We start from the raw sequence: 15767 nt of genomic DNA on the forward strand, positions 1-15767 counted from the left end.
GATGGAGTGGCTGTGGGTTTTGCCTCCCAAGGACAATTCCATCTATCCGTCCATTACCCTGGGGAGGGGAATTATTGAGCCCCCTCAGAGGGTCGGCAATTTAGGCGTCCTCCTCAACTCACAGCTAACATTAGAGCACCAACTTTCAGCTGTGCTGAGGAGGGCATTTGCCCAGGTCCACCTGGTGCACCAGTTGCAGCCCTATTTGGACCGGGAGTCATTGCTCACAATCACTCATGCCCTCATCACCTCGAGATTCGACTACTACAATGCTCTGTACATGGGGCTACCTTTGAAAAGTGAATGCAGCTGCGAGAGCAATCATGGGCATTCCTAGATATGCCCATGTCTCGTCAACACTCCGCAGTCTGCACTGGCTGCCGATCAGTTTCTGGTCACAATTCAAAATGTTGGTTATGACCTATAAAGCCCTACATAGCATTAGACAGAATACCTTCGGGACCGCCTTCTGCCACACGAATCCCAGCGACCGATTAGGTCCTACAGAGTTGGCCTTCTCCAGGTCCCGTCGACTAAACAATGTCATCTGGTGGGATCCAGGAGAAGAGCCTTCTCTGTGGCGGCCCCAACCCTCTGGAATGAACTCCCCCCGGAGATTAGGACTGTCTTCACCCTCCTTGCCTTTCGTAAACTCCTGAAAACCCACCTATGTCGCCAGGCATGAGGAAATTAATATACCCCTGGGCTGTTCCGCTTTATGTATGATTTGTTTGGATTGCATGATTGTTCTTAATAAGGGTTTTAAATATTGTTTTTAATATTGGATTTGTATATTGTATTGTTTGTTGTGAGCAGCTCCGAGTCCTCGGAGAGGGGCAGCATACAAATCTAATAAATTGTTTATTATATTATTATTATTGTTGTTGTTGTTATTATTATTATTGTTTATTTTACCAAAATGCAGTGTAGGAATATAATTCGTAAACAGTATTCTTTCTTAAGTCAACTGTTCCAACATAAAAAGCATTGCTATTTTTTTCTTTTTCATAAAGATCATGCTAATTAATACTATAGGCAGATAATGGCTTTCATATGAATGGTCCTTGGTATTCTCTGAGCTTGTTTTCTTGCAGACATTTAATTGTCCTAACTGGGAAACATAATCAGTCCTAGTGGTTTTAATATTTTTGAAGGGAAGCAGACATGTTCCTGAAGCTTCTGAAACCTGGAGACTTTCCCTGAAAATCTAGCTAAATTTTGTCTACAGCATGAAAGTTTCCCCATTTCTTTGAATTTCAAATTGTCTCTTGAACTTACTATGCCAGTGTTCCCATCTTACCAAGGGAAAACCAACTGAACAAGTCCAAATGTAATCCAGGAACTGTCAGAGAGTGAAGGAAATTGGACCTCTCCACTCTAACAGTGCACTATGAGAGTGGAGAGGTCCAATTTCCTTCATTCTCTGACAGTTCCTGGACTCGGCGGCTTACAACAACAACAACATACATTTGTATTCCCAGGCTATAAATTGGTCCCATTTTGTAATGTGTTATACAAGGTTGTGTAAAAGAAATACATGATGCAGAATGTTATATGAAAATGTTCTCTTTAATTTAAATTGTGTTTTAATAAAATGTTTAATATTTTCTTTTTGATTTCTTTTTTTAACACAGAAAAAGCATTGGAGAGAAAGGAATTACACATATAGTGGGAACAGTTTTCTAATTACACTGAATAAAAAGGAAGTGTCCTCAAGGAAAGTAAGATATACCAGTAATTCAAGTCCTTGCATTCAAATACTCCTCCTCATTAATATACTGAGAGGGGGGGGAAGGGTAAAATTGTCAGCAGAAAAATACAGTTGAGGACTTGGAGTAGGGTTTAGGCAATACCTTCTAAAACTATGAGATAAAAATGTGGTAAGGGCTCAAGATGTGAGAATATCTTTGGGAGAAAATAGTAGCAGAAGCAGGTCAATTCTGCAATTCTTCCAATCATAGCAACACTGTAGAGAAAATGGAATAAAGTTAACCACAACAGCAGCAAAAAATGAAATTGATACAGTACCAGTAGCATCTACTAACAGCTCAGATGTTTTCAAGAACATTTTCAAGCAAGAAGAGGTAAAACTATAGAAGTGCATCATGCAACTTTATCTTCCTTCTTCCAGTTTAGAAATGGATAACTTCTGTTGGTTGGAGTGATTTGGCTCTAAATTGGCAACTCCTCTCCTTCAGGTTACTATTATTTAACTTACTACTGGTATTAACTATTAGGTGGCTGCCCTTAAGGTAAGACCAAACTAGCCTAACCAGCAAAGTTGGGAACATATTGCTGCTGACAGATATTTTTGCAAACTTTTACCATTTTGTTATATCATTTGTGTGATACACGTTTTACCCCAAATGACAGGAGTTTATTTTTTAAAAAATTGGGGTTTTATATTATATTTTACGTGTAAAACTATAATTACCACCAGTTAATAAACTAACAGGCGCAATGGTGCAGTACTGCAGGCTACTTCTGCTGCTGCCGGCTGCCTGCAATTTGGCAGTTTGAATCTCAGCAGGCTCAAGGTTGACTCAGCCTTCCATCCTTCTGAGGTGGGTAAAAAGATTGTTGGGGGCAATATGTTGACTTTGTAAATCACTTAGAGAGGGCTGTAAAGCTCTGTGAAGCAGTATATAAGTTTAAATGCTAACACTAACATGTTAGATATTTCAAATTACTTGTGCAACAATTACAACCTATCAATCCATGATGTTATTGATTGTGGGATGAGACATATTATGACTGCCAACTCTTCCTTTGCTATTGTTTCTCCTCTGGTCAAACTCTCAGGTGGAAGGAAGGAGAATGAAAACAATCGGGTAGCTGTGGAAAAAGGGAAGCATAGATGGGCAGATCTATAGTCAATTAATCCTAGGAAGTCACTCCCAGGCCCTTTGTGTAAAGATACACTAGCCCTTCCCTGTGAAACAGTGGGTTCATCCAATATTTAAACCTAGGAAAAAGTAGGAGGCTGTTGTGCATCATGGTAGAAAATTCAAGGGAATACTGTAAAAATTTGGTGCGTAATGGATGGGGCAGTAGATACAGAGAAAGAGCTCAAAGGACTGGCAACATAGGTTCTAGCAGTAGCTCCAGGAGAGGATTCATCGCTTATAGCATTCAGCAATTGGCAGAAGTTGCTTGGGGGCCGTGACAGGAGAGGGGACACAGTTGCCAGCAGCTGCGCCAGGAGACTCAGTTTTCGTCTTGAAGCGGTAAGTGATGGGCAGTAGAAGCTTGCTTTTTTTGAGGGCCTGGATCTTCTTCAGTGTCTCATCATCTAGCGCCATGAAACATCGCCGGGAATATTCAAGCAGACGCTCCTTAGATGGGTCAAACTCACCCACTTCCGCCAATTTTTCAGGAGCAACAATAAGGAGCTCTGCTATTGGGGTGGTCAAGGCCACAGTGTTACGGTCCACCTGATGATGTTCAAAGGCCCGACTCATGCTTTGCATCTTCTGAAAAGTGTACAGGATCTTCTTGTACCGGCAGAGGACTCCATCCACATCCTTGACTATGGTGAGTTTGGGTTCAGGTGGACAATGCCATGAAGGATAGAGACAACAGCAATGTAATTGAACAGCAAAATTCAGGAAAAGAAGAACAGCACCTCATCAACAACAGACATGAAAGCCAAGATGAAAAAAAATGAAAAATTGCCATTAAGGCAATAAAGCAACAAGTTAGGATGAAGAAGCAGACATGATGTAGAAGGGTTATAATAGGCCGCATACATCAGCAGGACAGGCAAGGCAAAGAGCAGAAAATAAATCAGGGATCAAGTTAAATATATATGTATACATTTGTAGTTGAAAACATCAAGAGATATGAAAAGACAAAGACAGAGAAGATAGATTGCAAAAAGAAAAGAAAAGTCAAGCAGGAGGGATATAACACAATTGTCAAGATCAGAAATAGTAGGAAATAAGATGGTGAGTAGTTTAGGGATGGATCAAAAAAGAGGGAGGGGAGGGAAAGAGGAGGGGAGGGAGAGCAGAGAACAGATGATATCTGTTTGCTAAGACTAGAGGCTTTGATGTGAGAAGATCTGAATGAACTAAATTAAAATTTCCTGTTTCTATACATCTTAACAAGAGATCTCTTTCAATTACATGAGGACACAAAGTTGGCATCACTGTTGTGAAAATCCTTGTTATCAGTGATGGCAAAGCTTTTTTTGCTAGGATGCCAAAAGGCTGCGTGCCCTCAGATATGGCTCTCCATGCCACCTGTGCATAGGTTTGCCATCACTGCTCTAGATTCTCCTTCCTTCCTTCTTTCTCCCTTTCCTAAAAATAAAAAGGCCTATACTATAATATCATAAAATCTATTTTATAATATTGTAAAGGTTTGGTTGAACAAAATTGTCTATTTCAGGATTTTTTCCCCATAGCAACAAATGAGATGCTTCCCCCCAAAAAATCCAAAAATAGAAGACTAAGCCTCACACCTACACATACATATTACCTAGCAACTGATAGTTGTTGCATTTCTCCTGTATATATTTTCTTTTCCATACTCTCACTGCCACTGTAGTAGAAAAGCATCTCCCAATGTAGGTATTATCACTCAAGAACAATCCTATTTCATGTCAAGCTTAGAAACATGCTCTTTTGCTGTTTCCAATCTTTCTTTGCAATCATAAATGGGGATTGTTTAATGTATTAATTAAACAAATCGATTAAAACTCTGCCAATTGTTGCAGGGAAAAAAAGAGGAAGGAGTTTTAGATATGTTGAATCATATGCAGAATAATAATTGGGATATAAATAAGTTGCAATGTATCTAATACGCTTTGTTAATTATAAAAGGAAAATATTGAAATGAATATATGCTCATATTTCATCTGCTGATGGATTTGCAATAGAGCAGTTTCTTACTTCCATCGTTATTGTCTTTTCACTTAAATTGCATGGAGGTTTTAATTGTATTTATGGTATATTGCACAATGAGACAGTATTTACCCAAAGTGAAGAGTTATGTCAGGTAATTGATGCTCTAGGCTAAATAGTTTCAATGGTGGAGAAAGATAAAGTGTTTCAATAGAATGGGTGTTTGCTGGGGGGCGGGGGGAGAGTTAAGAACCTCTATTCTAATAGAAAATGCAAAATTTTAAGTCTCTGGAAAAGAACATCAAATCTAAAAATTTAGAAAAAATATGTACACCTGTTCATCCATAGAGGCTTGTCTACTAGATCTGTGTCTATATGAGAACTCTAATCATATTTGTTCTTAAATCTAGTAAGAAAAAAATGCTCAAAGAAATTTAAAGCATGGCAGCAGTACCCTGCCTGAAATACTGAGTAGTTAGTACCATTTAATGTCCCATTCAAACTAGATACAGTACATTTAAATCTAATTTCAAATTTTAATATATATTTTTAATTTTGCTTCCTTTTTCCTATCCCTTTGTGCTAGACTTTTTTTTAGATTGTGATGGCAATAACTATCTTCTACTTGCCTTATATAAACTTCTCTGGGTGCCTTTTGACCATTTACTTCTTATTTTAAAAATAAGTAAGAGAATAATGTAAGAAAGTAAGAAAGAAAAATGTAAATAAAAGAATAATGAGTGCTGTTAAGGAATTAACTTTGATTAGGAAAAAGACCCACTTTTGATGGAACTGAAAAAGAAAGTAATTTTATTTAGTGAGACTACAGGGAAAATGCTAAGGGTTTAGCAGTGGAGAAAATAATTCATTCATTTTGATTTGTAGGATATACTAAAACAAATACATTTTTAAAAATTAAAAATATCTAGTCCGAATGGGCAGATGAAAGCAAGTAGTTGGAAGTGCTAATTGGAAGTGCTACACAGCTTGCAAATTATTATTTTATTATATGGGTAATCCTCAAATTACAACCACAATTGGGGCCAACGTTTCTGTTGCTAAGAAAGGTGATTGTTAAGTGCACGACATCTGATTTTATGACCTTTTTCGCCATGGTTGCTAAGCAAACCACTGTGGTTGTTAAATGAATCTCATAGTCGCTAACCAAATCCAGCTTCCCACATTGACTTTGCTTGTCAGAAGCTGGCAGGGAAGGTTGCAAATGGTGGTGTCATGACCCCAGGTCATTGCAACTGTTGTAAATACATGCCAGTTGCCAAGGGCCTGAATTTTGTGACAATGGAGATGCTACATGCTATGATGGTTATAAATATGAGGACTGGTCATGTCGTCATTTCAGACGGTCTCTAAATGAATGGTTGTAAATCGAGGATTATCTGTACAGTAGAATCACATTAACGGCAATATTATAATTCAGTGTTGCTCAGTCTTTGCATGCTGGTTGGGGGAATTCTGTGAGTTCACATACATGCATCTTAAAATTGATACGGTTGAGAGATGCTATAGAACACTGCACAACAGAACAAGTAGACACAAGAACAATTTTTCCCCGAACACCATCACTCTGCTAAACAAATAATTCCCTCAACACTGTCAAAACTATTTACTAAGTGCACTACTATTAATCTTCTCATCGTTCCCATCACCTATCTCCTCCCACAAATGGCTGTATGACTGTAATTGTGTTGCTTGTAGGATCCTTACAACTTATATTGAGTGGTTCCTCATATGATTTGATTGCTTATTTGTACCGTGACTATCATTAAGTGTTGTGCCTCATGATCCTTGACAAATGTATATTTTCTTTGATGTACACTGAGAGCATATGCACCAAAGACAAATTCCTTGTGTGTCCAATCACACATGGTCAATAAAGAATTATATTCTATTCTATTATACTCTACTCTATTCTGAGACAATGCTATAACTTTTGATGCCAAACCTTTGAAGCCTCGCTACTTACCTCTCTGCCTCTCTCGGATTTTAGGTTTGGCAAAGCGTTGCCGGTTCAACCCTGCTTTAAGTTTCTTGTGTTCCACAAAACCTCCTTTTTCAGGGCTGGTGGCCATCCAGGAGCTGATGCTGTCATCATCCATCATGTCCCCATTTTGGCTTTCCAGTATTTCTGATCTTCGGGGTAGTTGTTTGTTGCAGCAGTGATCATCTATGTTGGAAGAGAAAAAGACTAGGTGAATCACACCTGGCTAGGGAGATGGGAAACTCAAGAATATTCACCTGGGTATTCGGTTCAATTTCCTCCAGATCACAAAAGTGTGACGTCACATATCACATTTGTATTTTAATAGGGGTAATAATCAGCCTATGGTTCTTTATGTGCAGCTAAATTCAATGTCTATCAACCTAAGTCAGAACTGTCCCTGATTGGACTACAATGTAGATGAAACCCATTATCTACAGCAGTGTTTCTCAACCTTGGTGGCTTGAAGATGTGTAGATTTAAACATGTAGAATTCCCAGCCAGTCTCATATCTACTTTTTTAAACAGTTTTTATTGTTTTTCTCCAAAATATTTTCATACCTATACCTTATTCTTAACAAAATACATATAGTTATACATTTCTGTTTAATAGTACATGGACCAGTATCTTAATTTGCACTTTTTATAAATGAATTACTGCCTCTTTCCCCCTTTATATCATATCACTCCCCTCCCAATATTTATTTATTAGATTTGTATTCCGCCCCTCTCCGTAGACTAGGGGCGGCTCACAGCAACAATAAAACAATGTACAACAAATCTAATAATTTAAAAAACACTAAAAACCCCATTATTAAAAGCAAACATACACACAACCATACCATGCATAAACAGTATAGGCCCGGGGGAAATGTCTCAATTCCCCTATGCCTGATGGCAGAGATGGGTTTTAAGGAGTTTGCGAAAGGCAAGGAGGGTGGGGGCAGTTCTAATCTCCGGGAGGAGCTGGTTCCAGAGGGTCGGGGCCACCACAGAGAAGGCTCTTCCCCTGGGTCCCGCCAAATGACATTATTTAGTCGACAGGACCCGGAGAAAGCCAACTCTGTGGGGCCTAACCGGTCGCTGGGATTCTTGCTCTCTTCCCTCAACCTTCTTTCTACTTCTCTCCCACTTCTTACTTCAAGTCTACTTCAACGGTCAATCCCTATCCTAAATTGTTCCCCCCTTTCTCTTAAGAGCCAAAGTGTCTTGGCACTCATCCTCCACCCCTCCCTTTATTTCCAGATTATTGTTCTTTCCAATAAAATGTTTCCCACCAATCCAGCAAAACCACTCCACTAGCCTCTGGAGCGTTTACCAGAATCCAAGCGGGCTGAAGAGATGAATCTGTCTAGCTGGCAGCGCAAGAAATCTCGTTCTTCTTCCAGATCTTCAATTCTCTTCTGCAGCCAAGAGTTCCTTTCTAGAGCCATATGTAACTGGGTCTTCATATTGGTCACCAGGGTCAATGAAGGAGCTGGCCTCTCTGAAACATTCAAGACACAAGCAAAGCCGTAACATGGGGTTCTATTCATAGAACATGCTGAACAGGGTTTGTGCAAAGCTCTAGGAAAGGCTGAAAGAGTTTGGCAGTCCCTAGTTCAGTGTCTTGTAGGGATATCCAATCATTCTCTTAGAATGCACTGTGAATCAGGCCAAGAAGTTTAGCCATGATGTGGCTGATAATACAGGGGTGCTTTTCCAGACTTGTCATAATCAGGGAGAAAACGGAACACACATTCCAGTTCCAGAAATGGATTGCCTTGAGGCAGTGGTGAAATCCATTTTTTTTTTTGCTACCAGTTCTGTGGGTGTGGCTTGGTGGCATGGCAGGGGAAGGATATTGCAAAATTCCCATTCCCTCCCCACTCCAGGGGAAACTTACTGCAAAATCTTCATTCCACCCCACTCTGGGGCCAGCCAGAGGTGGTATTTGCTGGTTCTCTAGACTAAACATTTCTGCTACCGGTTCTCCAGAATCTGTCAGAACTTATTGGTTTTCACCCCTGCCTTGAAGTCTTCTGCCTACATGGTCCAGGACACAGTTAAAGGATGTTAACTTGCTGAAAAGGGGAAGGTGTCATTGTTTCTTACCTTCAAAATTTTCCAGGGTGCTCAGACTATAATATAACTGATGCTGAGTTTGTGTCTGGGACTCCATTTGGCATGGGTCATCCAAAGGTAAGGCTAGTTCACAAGTTTCATTATTCTCTTTCACTGTAAAAATAAATATTGGGGAAGGGAAAGAAATGTAAGAAACTTGGAATACACACGGTTCAACATACTAAGCTATGGCTTGTTCGATTACAGCCTATCCCAGCGACCGGTTAGGTCCCACAGAGTCGGCCTTCTTCGGGTCCCGTCGACTAAACAATGTCGCCTGGCGGTACCCAGGGGAAGAGCCTTCTCTGTGGGGCCCCCGACCCTCTGGAACCGGCTCCCCCGAGATTAGGACTGCCCCCACCCTCCCTGCCTTTCGTAAACTCCTTAAGACCCATCTCTGCCGTCAGGCATGGGGGAACTAAAACACCTCCCCCTTGCCCATGTTGTGTTGTTGATTGATTGACTGTGTGCCTGTTTTTTTATATATATTGGGATTGTTTTAGGAAATTACTAATTTTAAACTGTAATTAGATTGGTGGGCATTGGATTTTTATTATGTACTGTTTTTTATTATTGTTGTGAGTCGCCCCAAGTTTGCGGAGAGGGGCGGCATATAAATCCAATAAATCTAATCTAATCTAATCTATATCATATGGTTTACATAATATTTCAGGCAACAGTATACACATCTTAATAACAGGTCCACATAACAGAACCCTCAAGCCAAGCAAATAATAATATCGCTTAGCAAGGGGGGTGAACTTCAGCACAATTTCATATGAACATATGAATAGTTCATGAAGTCCTAAGCAGAGGTGAACTATAAAAATATTCCTGGTTAAAGACTTTCACTAGCAGCTAAATAAAAGAGTTCAAAAGGCAAGAAAATATACACAACTGTGTAATAACAATTCATGTTTATGGGTCATATTGAGTAAATTATTCAGGAAACTGTGGAAGTGTGGCACTTTATCATTTCTTTTTTTTTTAAGTTTCTTTATTATATATTCACATTGAAGAAAATTCAGATCACATTTTGTTCTGTTTTGACAGATCACAAACCTTCTTTGTTAGTGAGTTACATTATTTTTTAACCTACTACAATCATTAGTGTGCATTATTTCTTATACATTTGTTGTCTAATATTTATTACAATTCCTGAATGATAAATAAAAATATTTACAAGGTATCTGTCGTTCATTTCAATTGTACTGTTGCCTGTTATTATATTATTTCTATATTCTCTTTTGAATCCATTCATGCCATTTTTTGCCATGTTCTTTTTGATTTGTTGATTTTATTTCTCTTAGTTGAATTAGTAATTTCGTCCATTTCCACACAATTATATATTTTATCTATTATTAAATTTTCCGCTGGGGTCTGTTCGTTCTTCCATAATTGTGCTATTGCTAATCTTGTTGCTGTGTATATATGGGTTATAAGAAGTAAGGTTTGTTTGGAGTAATGTCTCCTCCAGATTCCTAACAACATACCTTCTGGGGTATATTCTATTTCTTCTTTGATTATCTCAGTGAGCCAGTTATGAATTATTTTCCAAATTTTTTGTATTTTAGGGCATGACCACCACATATGAAAAAAGGTGCCTTTTTCGTTTTTACATTTCCAACATGTATCTTGTAATGTTGGGTAAATCTTTGCTAACCTAGCTGGAGGGATATACCATCTGTAAAAGAGTTTATAGTAGTTTTCTTTATATGCAGCTGAGAGAGTTATTTTAGTTATTGTAGTCCAAGTTCTTTCCCAGTCTGCTATATGTATCTTGTGTTGTAAAACTTTTTCCCATGCTATCATTTCTACATTTTTAGTTCTAGGCATGACAATCTGAGATTCTACCATAAAAAAGAAAGAATTGTCATTATACAGATGGTATTTCTAGAATTTTAAAATTTAGGCAATGCTGCTGATCAGAAATATTTTGATATTACTTGCAAAATATATGAAATGGGTTCCCCTACAGATGCCCATTTCTTTAAAAAAACGAACAAACTTATGGCTGGGTTCTTTATTATGCTAAGTCATAAAGCCTCTTCTCCAAGCCAGAGGAGCCGATTCCTATATGTAGTTTGCAAACGATAGTTTGTGGGTTAGGGCAGTGTTTTTCAACCAGTGTGCCATGGCACACTAGTGTGCCATGAGACATGGTCAGGTGTGCCATAGGGAAATTAAACATGGGTCTCCAAACTACCATTCCTGCCAGGATATCCCTTTTGTGTTCATCGAAACAGGCCCAGGTTTCACACTAAGTGAGTATAAATACCTTTAGAAACTATATTATTAACTATATGTATAATATGTACTGTGTTAGAGTGTCATTTTGGTTGGTGGTGTGCCCCAGGATTTTGTAAATGTAAAAAATGTGCCGTGGCTCAAAAAAGGTTGAAAATCACTGGGTTAGGGGATAAGAATCCAGCCACCTTTCGTTTACCCTAATGATTATTCAGCGAATCATGGCTAATCATGATTAAGAACAGAATCAATGTTCTTATGAAGAGCTTCATAGGTATCTAATGAGTACATGCAGAAGCCAGAAATCTGGGTTTGATTTAGTGCAGCAATATGAACAGTGGGTTGGATTCAGATTTTCATCTTGATGTCGGTAAAATGCAAAGCTAACTAGCATGCGTCTGTCTCCATGAGGACTGTCTCAATCCCGGGAAAATCTAACTCAGGCCCAGCCAATATACACACCTTGCTTTGCTCCAACTCTGCAGTGACCCCTATCTACACCTGCTCGCTGGTGATGATTACTTTCATTCATCGTCCTCTCTCCCCGAGTGAGATGAGTATTTCCAACCTAGAGGACAGAATGGCAGCTATAACTAGGGCTAGGGATCACGCATCCCTCCTTTCTCCATTCTTAGAATTCTTTCTCCATTCTCCGATTCCAGATTTTCCTTCCAAGTCAACTCAAAGTCAAGGCAGGGGTGGGTTCTAACGTACCTCGCCACCAGTTTGCTTCCTCCAGCGCTGCGCAGCTGAATGGAAATTCTAGTTCCAATTGTATTCGTAAGTCAAGTTAGCTGTAGTGACTTTCAAATTAATCAACACAATCAAAATACATCACTAGTTGTTTTTCTATAAGCACTGCAATATTGCTTTGTATTCTTGACAAATGTGTCTTTTCTTTTATGTACACTGAGAGCATATGCACCAAAGACAAATTCCTTGCGTGTCCAATCACACTTGGCCAATAAAGAATTCTACTACTACATCTATTGCTTTATATACACTGCCCAAAATAATAAAGGGAACACTCAAATAACACATCCTAGATCTGAATGAATGAAATATTCTCAGTGACTACTTTGTTCTGTACAAAGTTGAATGTGCTGACAACAAAATGAAATAGATTGTCAGTGTTGCTTCCTAGCTGGACAGTTTGATTTCACAAATTTTGATTTACTTGGACTTATATTCTGTTGTTTAAGTGTTCCCTTTATTTTTTTGAGCAGTATACATGAAAAGTAATAGCATAAAAAGACTCTGAATAAACCAAATTAGGGGATTTTATCTTAACTAACTCCCCTTTCCCAAGCTACCCCTTCCCCAGTGCACCATGTCAATTTAAAAGTTAAAAGCAAGCAATATCAAGGGGGGAAGTAGTTTTATAGGTGCTAGTGAAACAGACGAGTCAGAAAGTTATTTTTCAGTAGCATCTGGAACCTACTCAGGGGACCTGTGACACACCTCTAAGGAGCACCCAATTAGTCCAGCCTCTAATTCAGGGGAAATGGGACTTCGTTAATTCATGCCCCAACCAAATCCCCCTTCCCTACGATTCTGCATCCCCCGATTCCAGCAAACTCCTGCCACAGCATGACGATGCCAATCAAGTGCCCTAGGCGAGCGAATCCATAGCATCCTTCCCCTTCCCCTCTCTCCATTAAACCAGGCCTTTGGCAAAGAAAACCCAGAGTCCATTACTACTACTTCAAAATGGCCCCGGCTGTTGCCCTGCGACGAAGCCCTCCCTTCTTTTCTCAAACCCGCTCCTCCAAATCTCGCGGCTGACGCGCAGCCAGCACTTTGGAGACGCCAAAGGACCCCCGCGCGCTCCCGCCGGTGCGCCCGGAGCGCGACAGGTTGGGCTGTTCGCCGAACTGGTCTCGAGGGAAGCCCGCACCGCTTCTTCGAAGCGGAGACGGTGCGGGAAAGCGTTGAGTGGAAACCGATTTGGCGACGGGCCGACCTGCAGCCCCGCTCCTGTCAGCCCCCAGCCGCCTGAACTTTTTACCTTCCTCGCCCAGGTGGCCGCATCCACAGCTGAGCATCCCAAGCCGGTGCTTCGGGTAGGCGAGCGGCGCTGGGGCGCTCCTGTAAAGTGCGGCGTGAAGAGGCGGAGCCGAGGAGGAGCAAAACGGCCTTAAGCTGGGAAAGTTGGGGTGGTGGCGACGATGTGTGTAAAACCTACAGTGGTGGTAAAGATCCAGCGCCCGTTTCAGGTACCTCCACAAGTGACTCCAGGCATGTGGGAATGAGCCATTAAGAGTATATATCTTCTCACCTTCCACACTTGTATTTTCCACAGAAGTCGCTTAAACATCCAGCTTGTCAGAAATCAAGAGGGCAGAGTAGGCCAAGAAGGCTGGCTAGGTAGGGAAGCCAGTGTGAAGATGCCTAAAGGTAAAACTTCTATTTCTGTACAGAAGCAGAAAAGGGTTACACACCCAAGCAGTGCACCAGAAATCAGGCCGAATTATTTTTATATAATTTAACACATAAATCAAGAGATAATTGCTGATTGGTAACTAAGTCACATAGTCCCACAAAGCAAATCCATCACTTGAAACCCATAATCGATTAGTAGGTAGATAATCTTACTTCATTATTTATTTGTTTGTTTGTTTGTTCAATTTTTATGCCGCCCTTCTCCTTAGACTCAGGGCAGCTTACAGCATGTTACCTATAGCACTTTGTCATATAAATCAACTACCCTGGGTATGATTTTTATCTAGGGGACCGTCTCCTGCCGCATACCTTCCAGAGACCAATAAGCACACAGAGTTGGCCTCCTCCAGGTCCCATTGACTAAGCAATGCAGGTTGGTAGGACCGCCTTCTCTGTGGCTGCTCCGGCTATATGGAACCAACTACCCCGTGACGTCTGTACTGCTCCCACCCTACTGGCCTTCCATAAGGCCATGAAGACCTGGCTCTGCAAGCAGGCCTGGGGGCCATGAATTGTACATCTTTCATGGCCAAACTGTATGAATGGTTTGTATATATGTGATTCTGTCTTTTTATAATAAATGAGTTTTACCATGGGTTAGTTTTAGATATTAGATTCAACTTCTTTTATTGCTTTGTATCTTTTGAATTGTATTATTATTTTTGTAAGCCGCCCTAAGTCCTTTGGGATTGGGCGGCATAGAAGTCAAACAAACAAACAAATAAACAAATAACTACATTTTTGCTATGCTACTGATAAACTTTGCTCACCTCTGTCCAGATGCCTCTAACCAGTGTTTAAGCTCAACATGTCACATTCCTTGATTTAAGTAACAAGATGTCTCAACTAAATATCAAGGATCCAGTCTGTTTGTCTATATAGTTAGTCTTCGACTAACAACCATTCATTCAGTGATGTTCAAAGTTATAACAGCACTAAAAAAGGTGTCTTCCATTTTTCATACATGACTTTTGCAGCATCCCATGATCAAGTGAAAAAAATTGGCATGCTTGACAACTGGCAGGTATTTATGGAGGTTGCAGCATCCCAGGGCCACATTTGTGACCTCTTCTAACAAGCAAAATCAATGGAGAAGTCAAATTCACTTAACAACCGTGTTACTAACTTAAACACTGCAGTGATTCGCTTAACAACCATGGCAGGAAAGATCCCACCTTAGCCATGAAAGTCAGCTGGTTGACCTTTGGCTAGTCACCTTCTTTCAGCCAAATTCACCTCACAGGGTTGTTGTTATTGGTGGTGGAGGAGTGACTGTGTTAGATGTTTCTCACCTTGAGTTATTTGTAAAATAGAGGCAGGATACAATAAATAAAATGAAAATAAAATATAGTGAATAAAGGGGCAATGGTTGGAATTCACAGGGAATAGATGATTTTAAAAAGTGGTAGAACTTTTTTATGCACATTTAAAACCACATTTCCTTCTACTGCCTCCTTACCTAGCCATAATAATTATGTGCCATCCGTTTGTTGACTGTAACTGACCACACAGATTTGGTCCAGGATAATCTATTCCTAATCTGGTCTTTCAAATCTTCCAAGCGCCTATCAGCACTATAACTGAGTCCATCCACCTTGCTGCTGATTGTCCTTCCCTTTCCTTCCACTTTTCCCAATGTTGGGGCATTCTCCAGGGTCACAGGTTCCTTTATCGGTATTCAAAGTCATTTGGCTCTAAAAAACTCAGAGGGCTAACACAAGTCCCCTTGGTTTTTAGCAATCCACAAACAAGCACGCTACTCACAGTTCCTTCTCACAGTTTATTGCCACTTCCTATTACTTAGACTATTATAATTTGTGAGCCCTATTGCCAAAAAATAATATTTCTGTCTCTTAGCCCTAGGTTGTTTCTAGTGGGTCTATAACCACTCCCTCCCACCCAAAATTACTCCAGCACAACACCTACCACTCTCAGCTGTTTTTCTGGGTTTTTATAACTTCTGGTTGCTGGGCAGTTGAGCTGACTGGGAAGAGTTTTTAAAGGGGTCAGGGAACCATCAGCCCAGATGATAATCAGTTTCTCACATCTGGAGAGTTAGATTGTTGTATCATGTGCCTGAAGTAGAATAATTGGAGTCTGATCATCTGTATCTCGGGTGAGACCTCTGG

The 15767-nt window shown here is 40.2% G+C and overlaps 1 protein-coding gene across 3 annotated transcripts in view; it reads right to left on the reverse strand.

Annotated features, from left to right (window-relative positions):
* Nucleotides 1-1550: 1550 nt before the first annotated feature.
* CCDC106 (coiled-coil domain containing 106) overlaps nucleotides 1551-15767 on the reverse strand; it is a 62224-nt gene continuing 48007 nt past the window's right edge. Inside the window, exons 1-6 of one of the 3 annotated variants that reach the window (XM_070728179.1) lie at nucleotides 13205-13287; nucleotides 11659-11764; nucleotides 8941-9063; nucleotides 8165-8332; nucleotides 6832-7032; nucleotides 1551-3529 (exon numbers count right to left, since the gene is read on the reverse strand). In XM_070728179.1, the coding sequence (XP_070584280.1) occupies nucleotides 3117-3529; nucleotides 6832-7032; nucleotides 8165-8332; nucleotides 8941-9063; nucleotides 11659-11728 (975 nt within the window). In that variant the 5' untranslated portion in view covers nucleotides 11729-11764; nucleotides 13205-13287 and the 3' untranslated portion in view covers nucleotides 1551-3116. Of the gene's footprint in view, nucleotides 3530-6831; nucleotides 7033-8164; nucleotides 8333-8940; nucleotides 9064-11658; nucleotides 11765-13204; nucleotides 13308-15767 lie in introns of those variants that run through there. The other 2 variants (XM_070728180.1, XM_070728181.1) reach the window with 2 other exon arrangements.

Source organism: Erythrolamprus reginae, chromosome Z (assembly GCF_031021105.1).
Source record: "Erythrolamprus reginae isolate rEryReg1 chromosome Z, rEryReg1.hap1, whole genome shotgun sequence".
In the NCBI taxonomy this organism is placed as follows: Eukaryota; Metazoa; Chordata; class Lepidosauria; order Squamata; family Dipsadidae; genus Erythrolamprus; species Erythrolamprus reginae.